Source organism: Sturnus vulgaris, chromosome 3 (genome assembly GCF_052056855.1).
Source record: "Sturnus vulgaris isolate bStuVul1 chromosome 3, bStuVul1.hap1, whole genome shotgun sequence".
NCBI classification, from domain to species: domain Eukaryota; kingdom Metazoa; phylum Chordata; class Aves; order Passeriformes; family Sturnidae; genus Sturnus; species Sturnus vulgaris.
The window spans coordinates 93,692,669-93,714,872 of NC_142245.1; the positions used below are offsets into that span (position 1 = coordinate 93,692,669).

Here is a 22,204-nt window from a genome sequence, read left to right on the forward strand (position 1 = left end):
CAGTCAAATAACAATGATGGCTTCCCTGACAATTGTCCTAGTAGCTGATAACTGCAGATAAGATACTCTACTCTCTTTTTCACAAGAGTACTGCTTGTCATCTTTCCAAACATGGTAACTGCATTTAGGAGAACTATCACACAATTTTTGCTGAACTGATGACTCACAGAAGCACGTATGATAGTTAGGCTTTTCTGCAGTTTCCCACAGTATAAAGGACATAGTAATTTAAAAGAAAAAAAGTCTGGCTACCTGTATATAGCTGTTCTTTGAGATATGTTGTCTCAATGTACACTCACAGTGTTCTTTTTTACCCCTCTTCTCAAAATTCACTGTAAGTGAGAGGAATGTGACATTAAGGAGAACGCTGCTAATTTTCCATTTTGCATGAAGCACAGAATAGAGTAATGAGCATACCTATAGATAATGTCAAGAGAAAAATATCTTCTAGCAATACTGACACACGGTTATCTGGAAGATAAACATGCATGATATCTTGAAAAGAAATGTCAGTAGCCCATATCTTCTGATTGCAGAGTATTGATGCAAATATCTGGGTTTTAACTGTTATGAAATAACTTGTGACCTGTAAAGATATTAACCTTATCATCTGGTATGCTACTGTAATTGGTATGTTTGACTGTGTGTGATGGTTTAATTTTCCAGATCTACTTCTGGATAATTTACTTATCATTTTAAATTACTAGGTTTGTATTGTGTGTGTGGGTGAAAAACAAACTACTGGAGTACAGACAAGTTTCTCCTGATTATCTTTTGTATAGGTGAGATTTGCAACCAGGAAACAGGTTTTGTGCCCTTAATTTATCCAGTGTTATTGTTTGTTATTTTCTTGTTATTATTGCTTTAATTATTATTCCAGTATTTTCCAGAAAAAAAATTGAAAACATACATTTTGTTAGTAATTATGCTGACACTACTTCTACATATATTTATGCCATTTGCTTTTCATAGTTGCAAATGTTGTATATACCTTTAAAAATATATACCTTTATACTTATTTCATCACTGTGAAGACAAAACTGAGTGTGGATGCATATTCTTACCAGTTTTTCCTTCCAGCCATAACTCTTTTTTCCTCTACCTACAATTACACAGTTCTGTTATGATTTTATTTACATTTCACAGTTGACTACTTTTTCCTGAGGACAGACTCCAGATTGAGTAATCCCCCTAGAGTACAGATCCAAGAGTAAAGCTTAAAGGCAGTCACGCACCTCTGCTATCCACAAAGTTGTGTGAATCTCAGAAGCCTTGTGAATAGTGGTGTCCAGAAATTAGGTGGAACACCTTCTTATTGAAGTCTATTGAAGTCCCTGATTCTGAGCCTGATGTCCACATAAAGGAGACTGTCTCAATCAGATTTGTGATATCATCATATTTTCATCAGTAACCTTTTAAACGGGATCAACATGTTATTTCCAGGAAACCTGTTACTAAGGCAGATTTTCTAAATCTCATCTAACAAACCAAGACTATGCTTTTAATCATACTTTTCTTACTTTAGAGTTTGCTTTAAGTCAAACTAGTCAGGAGCTTTTTAATACTCTGTATTGGAGTTGTGTAACTCTTAGAAAATGGATTGAAAGACTCATTGGTTAAGAGAGGCATTCCTAAAAAACCAAACAATCTGGTGAACCAGGAGACCGTGAAAGAAAAGGAAAAAAAAAAAAGTAAAAAAACCCAAAAATTGAACCTCTAGTTCATTAGAGGTCATAAGAAGTTACAGAAAGCTTCAATTTTCAAGACTAGGAGAGAATTTTCTGTTTTCTAGGAAGGATATAGAAAAGTTGCTTCAGCTTATACACAATTGTTTTGAGTCTGAGGGGAAAAAGAGAAAGAGAGGGAGAAAGAAAGAAAGAAAAAGAGAAAGAAAGAAAGAGAAAGAAAGAGAAGGAGAAAGGAAGGAAGGAAGGAAGGAAGGAAGGAAGGAAGGAAGGAAGGAAGGAAGGAAGGAAGGAAGGAAGGAAGGAAGGAAGGAAGGAAGGAAGGAAGAAAGAAAGAAAGAAAGAAAGAAAGAAAGAAAGAAAGAAAGAAAGAAAGAAAGAAAGAAAGAAAGAAAGAAAGAAAGAAAGAAAGAAAGAGAAGAAAGAAAGAAAGAAAGAAAGAAAGAAAGAAAGAAAGAAAGAAAGAAAGAAAGAAAGAAAGAAAGAAAGAAAGAAAGAAAGAAAGAAAGAAAGAAAGAAAGAAAGAAAGAAAGAAAGAAAGAAAGAAAGAAAGAAAGAAAGAAAGAAAGAAAGAAAGAAAGAAAGAAAGAAAGAAAGAAAGAAAGAAAGAAAGAAAGAAAGAAAGAAAGAAAGAAAGAAAGAAAGAAAGAAAGAAAGAAAGAAAGAAAGAAAATGTTCTTGGAGAAATAACATGAAATAGCACCTACTGTGTTCTGACAAGATCTATAAAATTAAGACGGTGTTTTCATATTAAAACACATCTAAATCACTTGTTACATAGCTTAAACTAGCAAATAGTAAGCAAAATCTGTTCTGCAAATATCAGCTGCTTACAGGGATCTAATTTGGATTCTTCACTTCCCAAATCTGCCAACTATGAAAGTCTGCCAAAACACAGCATTCAAACTCAAGGTCCTTAAACTCATCTTCTCTATAAAGAAAAATAATTCTATATGGTTACCTGTGACTTCTTAGACTTGGTAAAGAGTAGGGTATGTGCAAAAGCAGAAATGTTCAACAAAACAACATACCTGTGAATACACACATTTCCAGAGATAGGTGGCCAAGAAGTAGGGGCTCAGGTAGAGGAGGGAGTTTAGAACAGCAGTGCCAAATGCATGCATCTGATACACACTTAAATTATCTCCTTAGTAATCCTCTAAAAAGGTGAGAAATAAGCCTTTTAGTTTTGGTATCTCTTTATGTGGTGCACTGTGATACACTGATGAAATTCTGAAAGAAAGGAGACATTTCATTCTTTCCTTCCCACTTGACAAAGATACACTGTTGACTGATTATTGAAAGCAAGGTGTAAAAACCGGAATGGAAATCCCGTTACAGTGAGTTGCAAAGTACGGAGCTCAGATGTAGGTGCCTTCTCTTTTCAAGATTTTAATTTCATCCGGAGGAGATGAGCCACATTTGAGTCCTCTTGGGTGGTCAATCTTCTGAAATCTGTCACTAATCTGCAGAGCATTAATGTCTTTCTCCCCATTAACCATCTCTGAGAATTGGCTTAGCTTTCTTCCAGGGAAATCCTTTCAAAAGTCCTAGGTTACACCAGAAAACCTTTCAGCAGGTCTCACATACCCAGGTCATACTGAGAGTGAAAAAAAATATCACTATAATTTCAGAAAAAGCAGGCCAGCACCATTTGACTTGCTCTCTGTAGTTACACCCTTCAGTAACCCACTGAGAGTCAATGTCCTTCTCAAAAGCCTCTCTGAGGTTGACTTTCTTGCAAAGAAAACCTTTCAGTAAGTTCAGGTCACACCAGAAAACCCTTATAAGCTTTGGGCCACACTGATTACTCCATCACATCCAAGGGATCCTGTCTGATGTTACAATTACGTCATGCTCTGGTCTGGCCAGTCAGTTTAGAAGGTGGTTTGATTGACTCTGGGTGGTGTGTGACAGAAGCAACAAGAATTCTCTATATTAGAGTGAAATGACACTAAATTGACAGAATATATATATTCCATCCTTCTATCTATCTATCTATCTATCTATCTATCTATCTATCTATCTATCTATCTATCTATCTATCACTCTGTGTGTGTTTGTGGCTGGTTTATTTTAGAACAGTTTGGTTCAATGGAAAGAAGATATGTGTCCATTGTTCTTATAATCTATGGAAATATAAAAAACATCATTTAAAAATATATAAGGAAAAGAAAAAAGAGAAAGAAAGGATAAAAGTAGATAGTGGAGAGAAAAGATATTATGGCATGAGGCTATTGCTACTTAGATGTCCATTGCTCAAAGTGATGGTTGTGGTCTTGATCCGCTGAGTGTGAGGAAAGCCCCCACAAAATGTTCAATGGGTCTTTGATAGTTTATGACATTTATGACATTTTTCAACGTTTCTCAGCATAGTGTAGCCAGTCATGCCTTAACAGAAGGTATGAATATCTTCAGGCGTATGAGTGAATGTCCCAATAACTTTCCTGGGAATTAAGATTTACATCTGAGCCAAGCCTTTTCCCTTATCTGGCTCAAAGACCAGCTTGTTGCTAAACAAGGGCCAGTTTGTAGTGGTCATCCTTTGGTAATAGGTGCTCACCCCCTCTGCACCAGGGCTGCTTGTATGCAGACCAGAGGTTTCACTGTCACACATCCAAAGCGCCTCCTCCTCCTCCCCTTCATTTGGGAGGAAGCAAACCTGGCCTAGCAAAGCACCCTGCTTCTTTTGCAAATGAATAATTTGAGTGGTTAACCCTTAACATTCCAGTCTCTCATAAGAGGGAAGAAACATTTGAATTTGTTCTTCAACTCTCCTTTATGTGATTGTCTCAACAATTCTATTATTTGATTTGCAAGCTGCTTCTGCCTGCTTGTCTACACTTTTCCTGCTCACTAGCTCTTTAAGAAATTGTGTAATTTTACCTATGTATGGCATATAATGAAAATATTATTTGTGCACTACACAGTGTACACTATATTCAGTTCAAACTAGCCTTTCATGGTAAGGATTGAACAGACTTCAAACATAACATATCAAAGATTAAACTTGGTTTTGCGTGCTGGGTCTTTTTTTGTTTGGTTTGGGTTTTAACTGCGTTATTTCCTGTCCCCCGTGCCATTTCAGCTGTACGGAATTCCTAAATCAAACCATAAAAAACTTAAATAGCAAAGCTGAAAAGAAAGTGCTCCTATATATTTTCATTTCATATTTAAGTGGTGTTGCTCCTTTATTAAATTTTATATGGCACTTGACTTTTAATAGTACATTAATACAGTATTTGAGTAAAATCTTCATCGAGGTATTGCTCACTGCTATTCACATTAGTATCACATTAATTTATCATATTCAGTTGTTATATTAAATACTACTTGAATAATTGGTAGGGTGATACAATAAAATGCTGACACTATTTAATAAGCTTTTTCTTTTTAATAGTTTAGTTAGTGTTCATTGCAAAGTCATCAATTGTAATTAATATACTCTGTCATGTTGTAGCATTGAGTTAATTTCCAGTGAGATTGAAACAAGTGGGAAGCCTGTTAGTGTGAATAGCATTGGAGATTTCTGTGAGACCCTTGAGATCTGACATTCATTGTTTTCTTGAAAGTCTCTGTAGCATAAAATATGGATTTGAGTTCACCTTTGAGAAGTCAAACTAAGTCTGAAAATTTCTGTACATTTTTAGGTAGAGTTTAGGCAGAGAGAGCTCTCATTTAAGAGCTAATCATGAACAAGAAATCATATAACATCAATAGTTGAGTCTCTGAATCTTCAGACAGAAATAAGATGTTCATGCATTCTGTATTTCAGAATTCTTTATTTAAATGCTATCACATTTAAATTGTTAAGTCTATGGGCTCTTTTCCATTTTATACAATGTATTTAATATTTATTTGATGTTTTTGATAAATTCTGTTTCTTTATCTCAAAACATTGCATTTTTATAAGTGCAATCAAAAGGTTGTGTTATATAATCCCTTCTTTTACTTTGAGTTTTTTGACAGAACATTGAAGATTTGCTTGAGTTAGTCTTGGAGTCTTACTGTGTCTGAATCTTTAAAATATGGTGCCATATAATAAGCATAGGTTTGAGTTGTTTGTATCTGAAAACTGAAGCTTTAATATTCAGGAATCACTACAGATTTCAGTTGTACGCCATGGGAACTCTGATTTTATTTTCATAATGAGAAGGAATGACTTGTATGAGGCCTTAATTACCTTTATATGAGGCCTGGTATGAAATATTAGTCACTTAGAGTTAGAAGAAATAAAGATTGCCTCAAGTCACCCTTTTGCCTTCTTTCTATGGTTTAAGGTTATGTCTGCTATGTATTGTTCCCTGCTAAGACAAATAATGTAGGGGTGTTATGTCCAAAGCTTATTATCAGATAGAAAGACTAGACAAAAATCTCAAAAGAATTTAAATACAAAATAATGCCCATACCTGGGATTGTGCCAATAATCCCCTGAGGCCAATTAACATCATAGGATTTATTTTGAGAATGTGTGTAGTGCCTTTTTGCAGTGGCATATGGACTGAGAACTAATTAAGAAAACCACAGAAAAGGAATTGCCTGCTGTTTAGGCCTTCCTTTCCTGCTTCATTATTCTGTGCATTCGATTGGTAGAAAAAAAACCCAAAACTGAATAGCAGGTTTGTTTGCAGCAAAGCATTTCAGAAGGGTTTTCACTGAGTGTTCTAACCTCAGCACAATCATATGGGTGTTGCTTAAAGAATATTAAGAGAGGCTGACACGAACATGATTTAGTAGTGCAGTCTACAGCCAATGACCTAACTTCACTTAAATCTATCTTAGACAAGCAAACAGAGAGAAGAAAAAAGAGAGAAAAAATTCCTCAGGCACCAACTGGTAAGAGGAAGGAAATAATCCTCAGACAGAAAATTCTTTCCAGTAAAGGTAGTGGTGACAATAATAAAGATAATAGTAGTGAGAAAAAAGCCAATATTTTCTTGCTTTGTCCCTGGTACAGTTATATTTTTCATGCAGAAAAGATCCTTCTCAAGATCCTCATTGGTAGCTTATGATACTGTTTACACCAAATGGATCGTATGTGGGTGCTGCAGACTAAATAGTATTTAACACAGTATATTTGTGCATTTTATTATGTAATATTTGTTGTGCATTAAAATAACTATTAACTGCTCGTTATCTACAAGGTTATATTCAAGTATGAAGTTACAGACTAAATACTACCAGATCTGGAGCGATGTGATCTTTGTGTAGAGTTACACGCTAAAATTACAAGGCAAAGTAATGAGAAGTGGAATGAGAACAGTGTGATTTAAAAATCTATGGCAATAACTTTTTAGGAGAAACCCAGCATAACATTTTTTCTGAATTCAGTAGTGCCAGGTGAGAACAGTGCTTGTGAAACCAGAGTAATGCTGCAGCCACCTGGCAGTGTGTAAATGAAGTTAGAGGTGCATCCTCACATGGAGGGCAGGCTGCAGAAGTGGAGATGAAGAACTGCTGACAATAAAGACTCAGACACTGTGCAGCGAGTTTCTGTGGAAAGTCCACATGCACCTCAGTTTGATGCAGTGTTCCAGTTAACAGGAAGCTTCAACTCCTAGCACTGTATTAGAGTTTGTACATGAATCCATGCTTGAGTCCAGTCATGTATTGTGTCTGCTCTGCAGAAGTCATATGCTCAGCTTTAGAGACTCCTCACTGACTGTGGAGGAACCCTAAGTTTTTGCTATTATGTGAAGGCAGAGCATAGGATGCTTTATCTGTGATTCCCTTTGCTCTTTTATTAATATTGCATAACCATCCTACTGGATAACAATATTGTCCAACAGAAACATAAAGAATGTCTGAGCTCAGCTTCTTTTCATACTTCATGAACTGCTGCACAATTTTGTAAATATAGCAAAGATTTCTGAACTTAGTAGAGTGCTTTGTGTCAGAGAAGCCTTTAAACTGACAGCATACGACTTTTATTTGATCTCTGCTTTAGAGATCTGCTTAAAATCCTGTCAACCCTTTTAGTAAGATGTATGAAAGAAAAAATAATAGAGTAAACTTTCTATTAAACAAAGTTATTGTTGCATTTTACATGAACTATATTTCAAAGCAATTCAAAAATCCCTGAATTTTGTTTGTTTTATTGTTTGTGCTCATATTCAGGAAGTGTTTGATGATCTTCAAAAGATCTACCCTCTGCAGTTTCCTTTTATCCGATTTCAAGTAAGACAATGAAAGAAAGAAAAAAAGTTACTTCTTTAATAGAATTTAAGTGACTTTATTAAGCAAAAGAACAAAGAATGGGATCAAGTATCTGTTCCAGACATTACTCTCTCTGAAGGGGAATAAAAACAATTTGATAAAGCAGCATTTTTCAGTCTGCTGCAGTTCTTACCAAGGTTATAATAGATAATTTGGAAACTGTAGTGAAATTAAAGCATATAGTTCCTCCTCTAAAATCTTTTACATGTGGAAACAAGTAACATACAGTGAATATGGGTGCACCTTTTGAATTCTAAGGTGGATAGTTTTGATTTTGTAATAAATAAATTTAAAAACCTAACTTTAAAAGTATACAAGATTCAAAAGTTATAATAGAGAGACAAATTAATCTTCTTTTATCTTCTTTCCAACTTTTGGAACTATATGGAACAGTGGCAGTTCCATATAGTTATTTTTCTTTATAAACAAGATGTGTTCAAGGACATTGTCTTTTGACTGCTGTATTTTTTCAACTTCCATAGTTTGGTAGATTTGGGAAGTGAAGGATCTAAACTGGATCCATGCAAACAGCTGATATTTATGGAACAAATTTTGTTTACTATGTGCTAGTTTGAGCTACATAAAAAGTGACTTAGATGTGTTTTAATATGAAAGCATCCTCTTAATTTTATAGATCATGTCAGAGCACAGTAGACGCTATTTCAATTATTTCTCCAAGAATATTCCTTCCTTCCTTCCTTCCTTCCTTCCTTCCTTCCTTCCTTCCTTCCTTCCTTCCTTCCTTCCTTCCTTCCTTCCTTCCTTCCTTCCTTCCTTCCTTCCTTCCTTCCTTCCTTCCTTCCTTCCTTCCTTCCTTCCTTCCTTCCTTCCTTCCTTCCTTCCTTCCTTCCTTCCTTCCTTCCTTCCTTCCTTCCTTCCTTCCTTCCTTCCTTCCTCTCTACCCCTCAAACTCAAAACATTTGTGTACAAGTTGAAACAATTCCCCTATATCCTTCCTAGATGAAAGAGAAGTCTCTCCTACCCTCACAAATAGAAGCTTCTTATGGCCCCTTATAAACTTTCTTTTTTCTTTCTTTTGTTTTCATGGTTTTTATTACACTTGTTTTTTGGTTACAGGATATATTTTAAATATGTGACTAAATTTAAATAAATGAAGTGAGAACTGGATCTTAATTGCTTAATCTACAGAGTGGGTTTAGGTTCCACTGACCATATTGATAGTAAAAAACCTAGAAATTTAAATCAATATATTTTGTCTCTTGAAAAGTGAAATAGATGGATACAGAAACAAAGGAAAAGGAGACATGCAACATAGAGAAGTGATCCCTGTTACATTATATGTATTTCAGTACTACATATTTTTATAGCAATTTTTAGGTGTTATATCACATGCAGATTTTAAGTTCTTGAATTGTACCTACCTCATACTAATGTAAGCATATCACATAACCACACTGAGAGCATTGCCTTGAATTAAATTTTATAAATTTAATCAGTTCCACCTTCTTCCTAAAATCCAAGACAAAAACAGCTACATATGGATATGTACAGACCAATAGGTACAGAGAGACATTTATATGTAACCATATATAATAGGTACTACATACTTGACAAGCTTTACCAAAGAATTAGAGAAATAAAAATCTACTTTCTCAGTGTACTACAGTTCTTTGAAACATTTAGACAATCTAAGGTGACTTTAAACATGTTAGAAATATCTTATGCATCCTACATTCCCCAGTGAAGAAAGAGTTCATTTGTCTGAAGTTTGGTAGCAGGGGTTCTTATTCCCCAGCACTCTTCTGCCTGTTAAATATAATGTAGCTCAAAACTGAGCTAAGGAAGGGGAGAATATAAAGCTCTACTTTAAAATAGCAAATGAACTCTAATTTAACATGCTATATAGAGATCCTGAGCCAGTTTATTGGTGATTTCCTTTTTCATTTTGCCTAGGGAGATCCCAATTGCAGAGTAGAAATAAGGCTCCATGTAAAATTGCAACTGTCTCATTCCCCCTTCCTTTCTTCCCCTTTTCAATCTTACTTCCCTCCTTCCCCCTTCTCTCCCTCCATCCCTGCTTCTCTCTCCATCTCCTTCTTACTCCCTTTATTTCTTCAGATTTATTGTAGGGAGAAAGTAAAAAATACACTCATTTTATACTTTTCAAAAGCAAGAGGGACATAAATTTGATACCTGTGAAAGCCTCAGAAACATAAAACCAAAATGTTTAGACTTCTTATTTGCAAATATAAATCATAAATTTCCTCTTGAATATGTTGAAATCAATTTTTTTCTGATATATTTGCTGGTCTCTCTTTACAGTGTATTTTCAAAATTATTCTTTACACATATGCTTGTTAAACTATATTGAGTTTTACCTAAAACTGTATTTCCTCTCCCCCACACACGCTTCCTCAAATAAATGTTTTAAAATCCTAAGAACCCTAAAAATTTATTAAATATTTTTTGAAAAAAAAAATACAGATTTTTTTCTAAACCTATAACTTCTTTGATAGGGAGTGCCTGTTGTTTTACAATGATACATTAATTTATTATTATTTTATCTGTTATATTTTTACAAAACCCTGAATGAGGTCTAACGATGTTTAGGTCAAAAAAACACAGTATATTTTATCCCTAGACTAAAAAATAATATATCAGTCGGTATAAATATCAATCTCATGAACCTAAAAAGAAGCTGAAGATTAATAGTTGGTATATTAATGTTACTGTGGAATTTTATAAGGTGTTTTTAGGTCATTTTTGTGTGGTTTCACTATCTATTTGAAGAGTACACCAATATTATTTGCTGTCTGTTTGGATGCTTTCATCTATGTGATGGAATTTATGTTGCATATTTGGAATAATTTTATTAGTCTTTATTCAGAATTCAAACTAGAATTATTCCATGGTCTAGAACATACCACTCCTCCTACTCCTTATTATTTTCTTTACTAGGGAGCAAAAACAAGAAATGTCTAATGAAAGTGTCAGTAGGTACTTACTACAGATGGCTGTGAAAAAGAGTCATCTACTCTTTACCCAGAAAGGAAAGGATCTGTCTCCTTGGCACTGACTGATGTCAATAAATGTTGGTTTGTTTTGTTGTTTTGTTTTGTTTTGTTTTGTTTTGTTTTGGGTTTTTGTTTGTTTATTCCAGGTAGAGAAAAACATGTTTGAATGCTCTTGACTTAGTACCAGATTGTTGGGGTTTCTTTGTTTGCTTTTTGGCAGCTTACTGTCTGCTTTTTAAAATACTTGTATTTAAAGCTGAATACAGAAGTAAAACCAATATTATATTTATTTGAAATGTTACCACAATAACAATATTTCAATAAAGCATTCAATTTTTATGGTATCTAGGCTAACCTGTATTATTGATTAGTCTGGGGAGGCCCAGGGGATAAATTGGAGGTAAAAGTGCATAAGTGCACATAATAAACAGACCCAGTGAAGTGGCAACTTTGATAGGGTTTCTAGGAGTTGGTCCTACAGATGAGACTTGATAGAAATATACTTTTCATAGATAGCATGTTAGAAATTTCATAGAGTCTAAATATTATTGCTAATGACTCATATTTCCTTGAATTGGATAATTCACTTCTTTTGTTTTAATGTGTCTATTTTCTTTAGCTGAATGTGGAGCAACTGTCTCTGGAAATGAAGGAACATTGTTGTCTCCAAATTTCCCATCTAATTATGACAACAACCATGAATGTATCTATAAAATTGAAACTGAGGCTGGAAAAGGGATCCATCTTAGAGCCAGGAGCTTTCAGCTGCATGAGGGAGATATTGTTAAGGTAATAAGAAAAATTATTTCATTTTCTATGCTAAATATTCACATTGCATGAATAAATCTTTTTCCAATGCCAATTATCTTTATTTTCATTCCAATTTCTGACACAAAATTAATGAATTCTAGGTGGATAGCATTACTGCTTTTATACTAGATTTTAAGAAACTATACGAGACATTGTGAGTTCAATTACATTTCTAGAAGTATTAGACTGTTTCAAGTGGTTTAAATCTTAAAAGGAAATCTAAAATTTGAACTTGGATTTTGAATACCTAGTATTATTTTCCCTTTGCACAATATTTATAAGTGTAGCACAGGGATGTTTTTTTTCCCTAAACAGAAACTGACATTGCTATATTGACTAAAACTGTAGGTATAGAAGATGTCTTTCATTATTTTACATTGCAGGTAACTTTTGAAACATGGCCTAAATATATATAGATTTTGAGCATATCCTTTTCTACAGCATGGTAATAAGTTGCCTTTTCCTAATAATAGCTGTTGCATTCTTGTATTTACTGAAAATCCTGATATTCATCTGAAGTGTTGACCAGATATTAAATTAGTCTTTCAAATTTATGTCTCCAAATTTTCAGTTAATTAATACTTAAAATCACAAAGTATCCAGAATTCAGTTAGCAACTTCCTTTCTGGATATCTCCCAGCAACCAATTTAACATGTTAGAAATTTCTGTCTACATTTAAAACTTGATTTTTTGTATTTACACTGAGTGCTTCTCACAAGCGGAGAGATTGTTACGGATCAAATATTGGTGACTATATTTTTATCCATTTCATAATCTTAAGAGCTTCCTTATGTAATTAAGTGTGACAATTCAATTCCTGCAAAAAGCAAGGTATAGAGATAGGATGAAGGTGGGGAGGAAAAGTTATTTGTTTTAATACGGACATTTATATCTTTATTATTATGTCTGTTCTTTTCAACAAGTACAGTCTGCATTTGACCATGAAATAAGCAAAACTTATAGTTTAGTTTATAGATTATAAAGTTACAATCAAAAGAAGAGCATTTTCTCTATTTTTAACCGCAAAAACATTGATAATATATGCTACCATGTTTAAAACACTGCAAGACATTGGTTTTGTCTTTAGATCAAAGGGAATTGAGTAGGTGGACAAAATACATGGTCTGTATTGTCCTTTGCTCCCATTATCCATGGTCTGACAGTACAGATCCCCAAAAGTATTTTTTGCTCTGAAGAGATGCAGCAGAGAAGAAAGAATTTAATTGCCCACTGAGTTGCTTGAATGTGGTACATAAGTCTCCCAGAAGCTTTGCAGATATCTAGTTTATAAATAATTTAATAAACTACTTAAAAATCTACAAGAAAAAAATCCCTTAGAATACTGTAAAGAAACATTCAAGGAACTCAGTTATCTTTCAGAATATCTCATGAGAAATGTCCAGTGTATTTATCAATATTCTCCAGAGATACAAGAAAGATTTGCCCAAGACAGAGCTTGTTCTGAGCAATCTGTTAGATACTTTCTTCTTTTGTCGATCTTTTAGCACAACACTTCAGAGGATCCAAAGGAAGTAAAGGCAAAATTGTGGTGATGTCAGAAATGCAAGGACTGTTCTCTGGTTCTGAGTCAGTTGGCACAACATCCGTTTATACAATTTTATACAATTAAGCTCTCTTCCACCAATTAAGGTCTCTCTATTACCTGCCTTTATGAAAATAAAGTCTATTTCCTCTGTATTCCCATGCCAGGATGTCCTTTTACGTATTTCCATTGGAATCAGCACTTTGGCAGGGCTATGGACATCGACGCTTTCATTCTTTCCCATCTGCACCCAAAAAAGGATCAAAAGGTGTTATAAACCCAGCCTGCTATCTTGTGCTGCACAGAAGGAAGCTGCAAGACTGCCTTGCTGGCAGTTGGCAAAGGATGCACTCAGCTTGCAAATATTTATAAACCTTGTGCTGAAGTATAGGGCATTTTCCAGCTCACTATCTTACTCTTCACAAGAAAAATCTGTACGTACGAAATGTTGCATTGGGTGTGGGTGTCCAGGCCCCGGCAGCAGCAGCGGCTCCATGAGGGGAGGCCGGGGCTGCCACAGCCGGACACAGCTGGATCCATCCGGACACAGCTGGATCCATCCGGACACAGCCGGATCCAGCCGGACACAGCCGGATCCATCCAGACACAGCCGGTTCCAGCTGGACACAGCCGGTTCCAGCTGGACACAGCCGGTTCCAGCCGGATCCGACTGCCCGCCACAGGGTGCCGCTGAGACACGGCCTGGGCAGGGACATCATCGGGGGGAAATGTGTAAAGAAAGGTAAAAATGCTGCACAAAAGCACGTGATAAAGAGGGCCGATAAAAGCCTGTAAAAATAATCCCAAGATCAACACCAAGAGTGTCGGGCAAAGCATATAATATTACTGTTTGGGGTAAGATCACTACAAACTCCATGAGGATGTAGGGAAAGGACTTCAGAGTATTAGCAAAGTCAGCAAACTATACAGGCCTTGTCTGCCTGTCTTCCAAAGGAATATTTTAAAAGCATGTCCCTTTAGGATGATTTTATGCTATAAAATCTCGGCAGTTAAGGAAATTGGGTAAGTTTAGTTGTAAGTAATTTATTTTTATTTTCAGAATGAGAAACTTCAAGAAATGTTAAGAAACTCTAGCCAGCATTTCTTTCTCCTTCAGATGAATGTTGTTCATTCCCACAGCAGGTGCATACATTAGCACTGTTATTGGAGTATTTCTCCTCATAAAAAACCATAGCGCTCTCCTCTTCTTTTGTCTGCATATTTTAACCCCAGCAAGAAAAACAAACGCTTTCAGTTCCTCAATAATAGGGAAAAAGAGGCATCCCTGAATGCTTTGGCTAAATTAATCTGAACACAGTTCCAAACAACGTTGTTATCAATCCCCACTATCCCCAAGATCGGCTTCTGCAGTTTGAGTACACCTCTAATGTTAAACTCGCTCATCTTGCACAATAAAGTGGCTCACTGGAACTGTGTCTCACAAACAGTCCCTGACCTATGCAGCTTCTGCACTAATGCTTCCTCAGGGAGATTTGTGAAGGTATTAGCAAGTCTGCTTTAAATATGTTCCAGGGATGTACTGTCAATAAATACTGTGTAGACAATCAAGTTGTGGTTTCTTGACTCCTACTCTCTCGCTATTTGCTTGCTTTGAAATATAAACTAATCTGCAGCTCTATATATCAGCTCAGTATTCAAGTGGGAATATTGAAGCTGGATATTGAAGCTGTAGAGTGTATGGAATGGCATATAATTTGCAAGAGTATTTCTGGCATCAATAAGACTAGTGCATGAGGAAGGGTCAAAACTATTGCTTTCAAGAAGAATGCATGCAGGTTAATGTCTGTAATTTGTGGGCAAAGCGTTCTACAGCTGTGACAAAATTTGAACTTGAATTAGTGGGATAGAAATTTAAATTCAAGTAAAGTTATAGAAAAAGTTTCATCATTTTGAAGGACATATGACAAAAGTGAATACTTGGATTATCTCTTTATTTCAGAGTTTTTCCTTTCTCACTCACTAACACTTCATCTTCCTGTTCTCCCTTGTTTTAACTGCCACTTGAAGATTCATAATTCTTTAAAGTGGCTACTTATGCCAGAATGTTTATAATGTAATTGCAGTGAATTTGTCAGAGGTAAGAGGAAAAGCAGAATGTTATATTCTGTTCATCTCTTTTGCCAAAAAGACCCTTTTTTCTTCATGACTGAGGAAACTGTAATTACAACATGCCTTACGTGTTTCAAATGGGTTCTCCTAAATAAGTTAAATGTATGTACTAAATACAAATCAATAGTGATAAATAGTCTAGACTAATTTATTAAATGTATTCTGTACCTCTGGAATCAGTGGCATATGACATGGCACAATGGTTGTACTCAAGCTGTCTATTGGGAATGATCCTTGGCCTACATTAATTAACATCACAAGCCCTGTTTAAAAAGCATTTTCTTTCCTAGGATGGTTCAACCAACTTTTCAGTGTAGACAAGGGAGATTCAGTGCTTGCATTTGTTCACTAACGATGCTTCCCTTATTGGAGTAGATATTTACTTGCTTTTGTCTGTAATGTGAACAGCAGATGGACAAGTGTCACCACAAATTATAGCAGATTTTGTTTTTGTTTGTTTTTGCCGGTCTTTTTGTTTGTTTTTTGTTTTGTTTTGGTTTGGTTTTTTTACAGGTGTTTACACAGGATCTCTCATGTCTAATTTTAATTTCGTGAAATATTCTTCATTTGGGTCTGGATTAATCTTGAGGGATTCTATTATTTAACTTGTTAGTCCTCAGGTAGGGACACTATCTCTAACAGTCAGTGAGGTAGAACACTGCTGTAATAAGATGTCTGTAACCTTTAGCTGTGCACTTTTTTGTTTGTTTGTTTTGTTTTATAGATGATTAAAAATTTCTTTTTAAGCATAGGTAGCATTTTTAATTAATGCCAATTAGTGGAACATTCCACTTCAAGTATTATCTCCCAGATCAAATGTTATATATTATGGAAATAAATCCTATGGTGAACAACTGATTCTTTACTTTGTTCAATAGATTTCCAGCTCTAATAAATAAAGTGTAATCTGTCCATGAAATTGATCAGTATTTCGGTCCCAAGATAATGGTTAGAAGCTTGCAAGTAACTTTTCAAATACTTAAAGTCATGTTTATTCTAAGAGCTCGACCTCAAGTATGTGTAACTGCTTGCATGAACTTGAAATACAATGGATTGTATCTTCTGAAACATCTCATCTGTGTGCCTTGGTATAAGACAATCTTTGCATCTATAATAAGGACTGAAAGTATTCTTCTATCACAATATATAGCACAATAGCACAATATATTATTTTTCAAAAGTTTATTTTAGAGTAGGTAATTATTTATATCTATGTAGGGTTATAAAAGCAAATATATGTTTTTGTCTTAAAAAATCTTATTGTATGTTGTTTTTATAATTTTATTTTGTTAATGGCATTTGAGATGAACATTGTACTTTCAAGACATTTACCTATGGATGACACTCTAGTATTTTCTCCACAGAAAAAAATAGAACTGCTTTTTACCTACAAATGCTGCAATGGTCTTTCATCTCAAAAGAAGCATTTCTAAATTTTGCTAATAGATCTAACTGGACATTCAAATAGGAAGTGACTGAGATGTAGCAATTCAGATTGTTAAACAAGTCCCTCCTGCTTCTCACTGGAATCAGTATAAATCTGCCCTGTACAAGGTCTGCAAGTGGAGGGATGAAGATCCAGTGCTTAAAATATTTACTGTAATTGTAGCTTGTGTGCTGATTGTCTGTAGTCACTATAGGACATATGAGATAAAGGCAAATTATCTTTCACTTCATATCAGAAACCAGCTGTTCAAATTAATTTCTTACTTTTGTATAAGTATCAACATGACATTTCATGTATGGTGTGTATTTACACACCTATATATTGCTTATTTTTCCATGAGAAAGTAGAGGAAATTTATTTAATTTAAAGATGAAATTAGCTTTTTAAGTTCATCTTGAGAAAACAAACTAACAAAGAAAACAAAACTGTCGAAGGCTATGTTTACACTTTGTGGCTTTCAAGGTTTTGCAATAAGAAAAAATATTTTTTTTTACCCCCTTGGTTTGTACTTCTCCTTGTACTTGTGAACAGTCATAAGGCCATTTTTAAAAATTCTAGAATTTGAAAAAGTACACAGGTTCATATTGTTGAAAGTTTTCAGTAAAGTAACATGGTAAATAAGAACTTCTCTACAATTAGTTTGGAAATAGACTCACATATATTTTTTAAAACTTATCAGTCTTTGTTAAATCCTATAATAAACCGATATTGCTGCAGGCTTAGAGCCTGAGATAAAAGATGAGAGATTGACTTCAATACCTCATTTTTTCTGTTGATGTATTCAGACAGAGGAGAACAGAGTAGGCTGTAAGGATTTATCTTCAATGGTGATTTCAGAACTTATACTTCTGTTGGCCTTTGTGAATAATCAAGAAAACAATCTGAGTTTACAAAACTTCAGAAGATAGAATTGCATATAAATATACATTTCTTTCAAGACGAGCTCATAAGACCGAAAAGGCAAAAGACTATAAAACACTCTAAGGGGGACAGAATATTTAAGATTTCACTGAACTGTATAACCCAGGGGTATATACCTCTCAAAATAGAAAAAGGTTTTGGAGAAACTATTAGCAATATATTGCTAACTTTGGAATTATTGTGTAAATTAAAATCTTTCAATTGTTTAGATTTGATGTCCAATTTCATGCTCTTATTTCTGCAAGGTGTATGATGGAAAAGACAGTTCTTCACGCTCTCTTGGAGTCTTCACCAAAAATGACATGATGGGAATTATTCTTAATAGCACCTCTAACCATATGTGGATAGAGTTTAATACCAATGGATCTGATACTGACCAAGGATTCCAGCTGACTTATACAAGTAAGTAGCTCATAAATATGATCTGATTGATTGTTTTGCAGGGAAATGTGTATTTCTCAGCTGTAGTGATTTCTTTTTGAATATTGAAGGTAATCTCCTAGAATGTACTGTGGTTAAGAGACTGAGCCTTACTTGTTTACATGGCTAGATAGGTGTTAGTAATTTAAAAAACACTGTTGAAAGTAAATTTTTAAGTTTTTAAACTTGGAAAGCATGGGGTTTCTTTTAAGACTTAGTAGTGGGGTTGTGACATATATTAATTGAATATCTTAGTTGTTAAACTGTAGCAGAAAATGTACAGAAAGTCAGTGTTTTAAAATGGAAAGTTCAATCTCTGCAGTCATCTTAGACAAGAGAGAGAAGAGAAGAGAAAAGAGAAGAGAAGAGAAGAGAAGAGAAGAGAAGAGAAGAGAAGAGAAGAGAAGAGAAGAGAAGAGAAGAGAAGAGAAGAGAAGAGGAAAAAAAGAAAAAGAAAAGAGAAAGGAAAAAAGAGAAAAAGAAAAGAAAAAAGAAAAGAAAAGAAAAGAAAAGAAAAGAAAAGAAAAGAAAAGAAAAGAAAAGAAAAGAAAAGAAAAGAAAAGAAAAGAAAAGAAAAGAAAAGAAAAGAAAAGAAAATGAAAAAAAAAAAGAAAAGAAAAGGAGACAAGAAGAAAAAAAATTTAAAAATAGTACAAATGAGAATTTTTTTAAAAAATGAGTACTTGGTGAACACTCAATTTGGCATGACTGCTTGTCAGGATTAGAGTGTAATATACTGGAAAGAGACCAGAGTGAACAAGTTTTGACAAACAACAAGACTGTATGCAATTAATTGAATTAATTTTTCTGGCAAAACAATGAGTTTTATGTGAGGAATAACTTTGGGGATGACTAGTTTGTTACCAATGCATATAAAGAGATTATTTTTCCAGGTTTCAAGGAATCTCCAAATTCCATTTACTTTCAATTTATTGTCTTATACATTACTTTTCATGAGTTGCTGTTGAATCTTGCAGAGCAGAACACCCCAACATGGTGTGGTACAGAAATGGAATCACTGCTCAGTTTAGTACATCTGATGTTTTCCCTTTGATTTGGAGCAAGCTGTGGAATAACATTTTAGATTTTTTTTTCCTTACAGAACCACTAAAAAATGACTAAGGAAATCTACTCTGCCTAGAGAAATTGTAGAAATTTTCCTTTGAAAGAAAATGAACCAAACATCTTCTTTAAAAAGAATCTTATTTTAAGGACTCTGATTTCAAGGGTCTTGAATCAGTTCCTTTCAAATCCTGCTTCAGTGGTCAGTTCCACCTACTGTTTACAATTTCTATATCCAATTGCTTGTTTTGTTGCACTTCATTTTAAGATTTTCTCTCCTGCACCATATTTTTCTGTGTAAGATAAGATACATTAATTAATGTCTTTAGGTTTCTCCTGAACTGTTGGTTTAGTTTTGAAACTCTTTTTTTCAATTCTTCCAAGTATTTTCACATTTTCTGAAGTGTGTCGACAGAATTTGACATAGTTTTCTAACTGTAATTTTAATACCAGCTAGAGAGGCAAAACTCATTTTCCTATGTCAGCATAACATTTTACTTTTTTTAATTTTGTTTGCCAAGTATCTAATTTATCTTATCATCTGTAATCAGCTTGCAGCCTTTCATGTTGAAAAGTTTATGTGTAGTGACTATTCTTCCTACTTTCTCTCACATGAGACAATCCCCAGCTGTAAATACAAACGAATTCTTTACTTCTCACATGTGTTTTCAGGAAGCCAAATTCAATATAGTAAATTTTGAGAGAGTGACCATCTAACCAGTTGATTTCCTTCAACTGTAACTGTTATTACCAAACCCTTCAGTGTGGGACTTTTCACCATTCATAAAATAATACAAGCAGAAGATGAATTCTTTTGCAGTGCTTTGAAAACTGGCTGCAGTGATGATTCACATTCTTTTTTCTGAAAGTCCTATGCTAGTAATATCTTAGAGATTAGATATATCAGAAATTTAGACTCATTGTTTGATGGTTTTGAAATTTTTTGGTGCAGTTACAATTCAGTAACTCAACACATATATCCATTTTTCATTTGGTAAATACATGAAAAACAAAATGGTAATTACATATTTGGATTAATAAAGCTTTAGTTTACAGCAGAATTAACTGAAAAACTACTCTGAAGCTTATTTATTCACTTTTCACATTGAATTATAATGCAGGTACTTTAAAATCAGTAAAACAAATCAAAAAAGGTGCTAAAATATGGTTTCACTGAAGGAAATGGAAATATATGCTGGAGTGAATGAAATGGAATAATTAATATCATAGAGATAGGAGAAGTGATTGTCTAATACATCAGGTTAATTAATTCGATTGCTTCCTATCTGCTGAGTTCTTGCTACCCACAAGGCATCATCAATCGGCCTTAGTTGTTGGTCTCTGTAGTACTTTTCTTCCTATTAATGTTGTTGAAATTAAGAAGTAACATTGCAAGGTGTTATTAAAAAGACTAATGTAAAAGTTTGCTATTTCATTTGCATGCAACTACCTTTCTATCCTTTTTGATAGTGTGAATTCTGAAGATTATGTTAAATTTAAAAGCACAATAGAAGAAAAAGCTAATTATCCATGAGGACAGAAATGTGGATAAACAAACTTGTATCTCTCTTTTCAGAATCTCATTACTGGCATAGTAAAACCACATTTTATAAACTCAGAATCCAAGATGTTTGTATAAACTGTAGAAACCAGAATAGAAGCAAATATTGAAAGGAAATCTCTAAAGTACTCAAGTTCTAAATGAAATCTGATGAAATTTCTCATGAAATCTTCTATAGAGGAAATTGTTTCAGGGAATACTGAAGGGAAGCTGGAAATTATAGTTATCTTATTCTTTGATCTATAGCTACAAGATTATTTCAAGAAAATTGATTTATCCTGATAGGTAGGGGTATTTTTTTATAAGAAAAGACCATGAAAACATATGCACTCTTTCTCAAGTTAATTGTTTAGAGAAACTAAGAAATATTTTGAATGAAAACTAAAATTACAATGATTTTATATAAGGAAACAACTTCATAAAAATAGAGAATATTTTAGCCTGAAATTAGCAGGCTAAGTATATATGGAGTAAGAGCTAATGAAATAGTAATTTGACCAATAGCTGAACATGACTCTACCAGGGGAGAAGAAAAATGAGGAACAAAGAAGGCAGTTTGTTGACTGTGTAAAACAAGTTTATATAAAGCCATTTCCTTAGAGTGTTTTAGGAGGAATAAGGTGAAGTGTCCACCTCCAGTATCTCTGTACTGCTGTCAGAGGGAATGACTGAACATTTATATCTCTGTGCTGAGGAAATGACAACATAAGCTTGATGACTTTAATTCCCTATGAGACAAGGACATCGGCAGCCATCTGCATGTAAAAATTTAAGTGTATGCTTGTTGTAGTCACAACTGACACATGTGACCGCTATTATATATATATATATATATATTTTTTTTTTTTTAATTTTAGAAAATGACTCTTATTCTTTCATAATTGCAGTTTTCTAATTCAGAGTATCTTTTTTCCCCTCTATCTGATTAGAACTTTTCTCTCTGAGACACCTCTAATTTTTGTGGGGATGAGATAGAGGGATTCCCGCAACTATTCCAGTTCACAGCTCATTTGTAAGATTTGGCCATTTTGATATAAAGATACCAGTGCTTTGTGATGTCATGTCAATGGCATTTAATGTTAAATTGACATTCAGATAAAACTAAAATCTTTTTGATGCCACACAGTTACAGGCAGAAAGAAGCAAAACACAGCTGACTGGTAAAAGTAACAGACTGCAACTTTAAATAAAGAGCAATCCAGTACAGCTTCTGAATAACAAACAGGCAGTCTCCCTGCCATGCCTAACCACTCCCCTATCACAGTCATGACACAAGGGGAAATTTAACAGTGTTTGTTTACACTCATCAAGAACTGAACTTACTCTGACTTGGGTCGCGAGTGCTTCCTTGCTCCTGTTTGATCCGCATTCCTTGAACATAGTCTCACTGTTCTTAGCTTTTGGAAAAACACAAAATAATGCCTGTACACTTA

At 34.3% G+C, this 22,204-nt stretch overlaps 1 protein-coding gene across 2 annotated transcripts in view; it reads left to right on the top strand.

Moving 5' to 3' along the window:
• CSMD1 (CUB and Sushi multiple domains 1) overlaps positions 1-22,204 on the top strand; it is a 1,072,714-nt gene that overhangs the window by 843,607 nt on the left and 206,903 nt on the right. For both annotated transcript variants that reach the window (XM_014869526.2, XM_088162298.1), the window contains exons 22-23: positions 11,496-11,665; positions 17,974-18,130. In XM_014869526.2, coding sequence (XP_014725012.1) covers positions 11,496-11,665; positions 17,974-18,130 — 327 coding nt within the window. The remainder of the gene's footprint in view (positions 1-11,495; positions 11,666-17,973; positions 18,131-22,204) is intronic.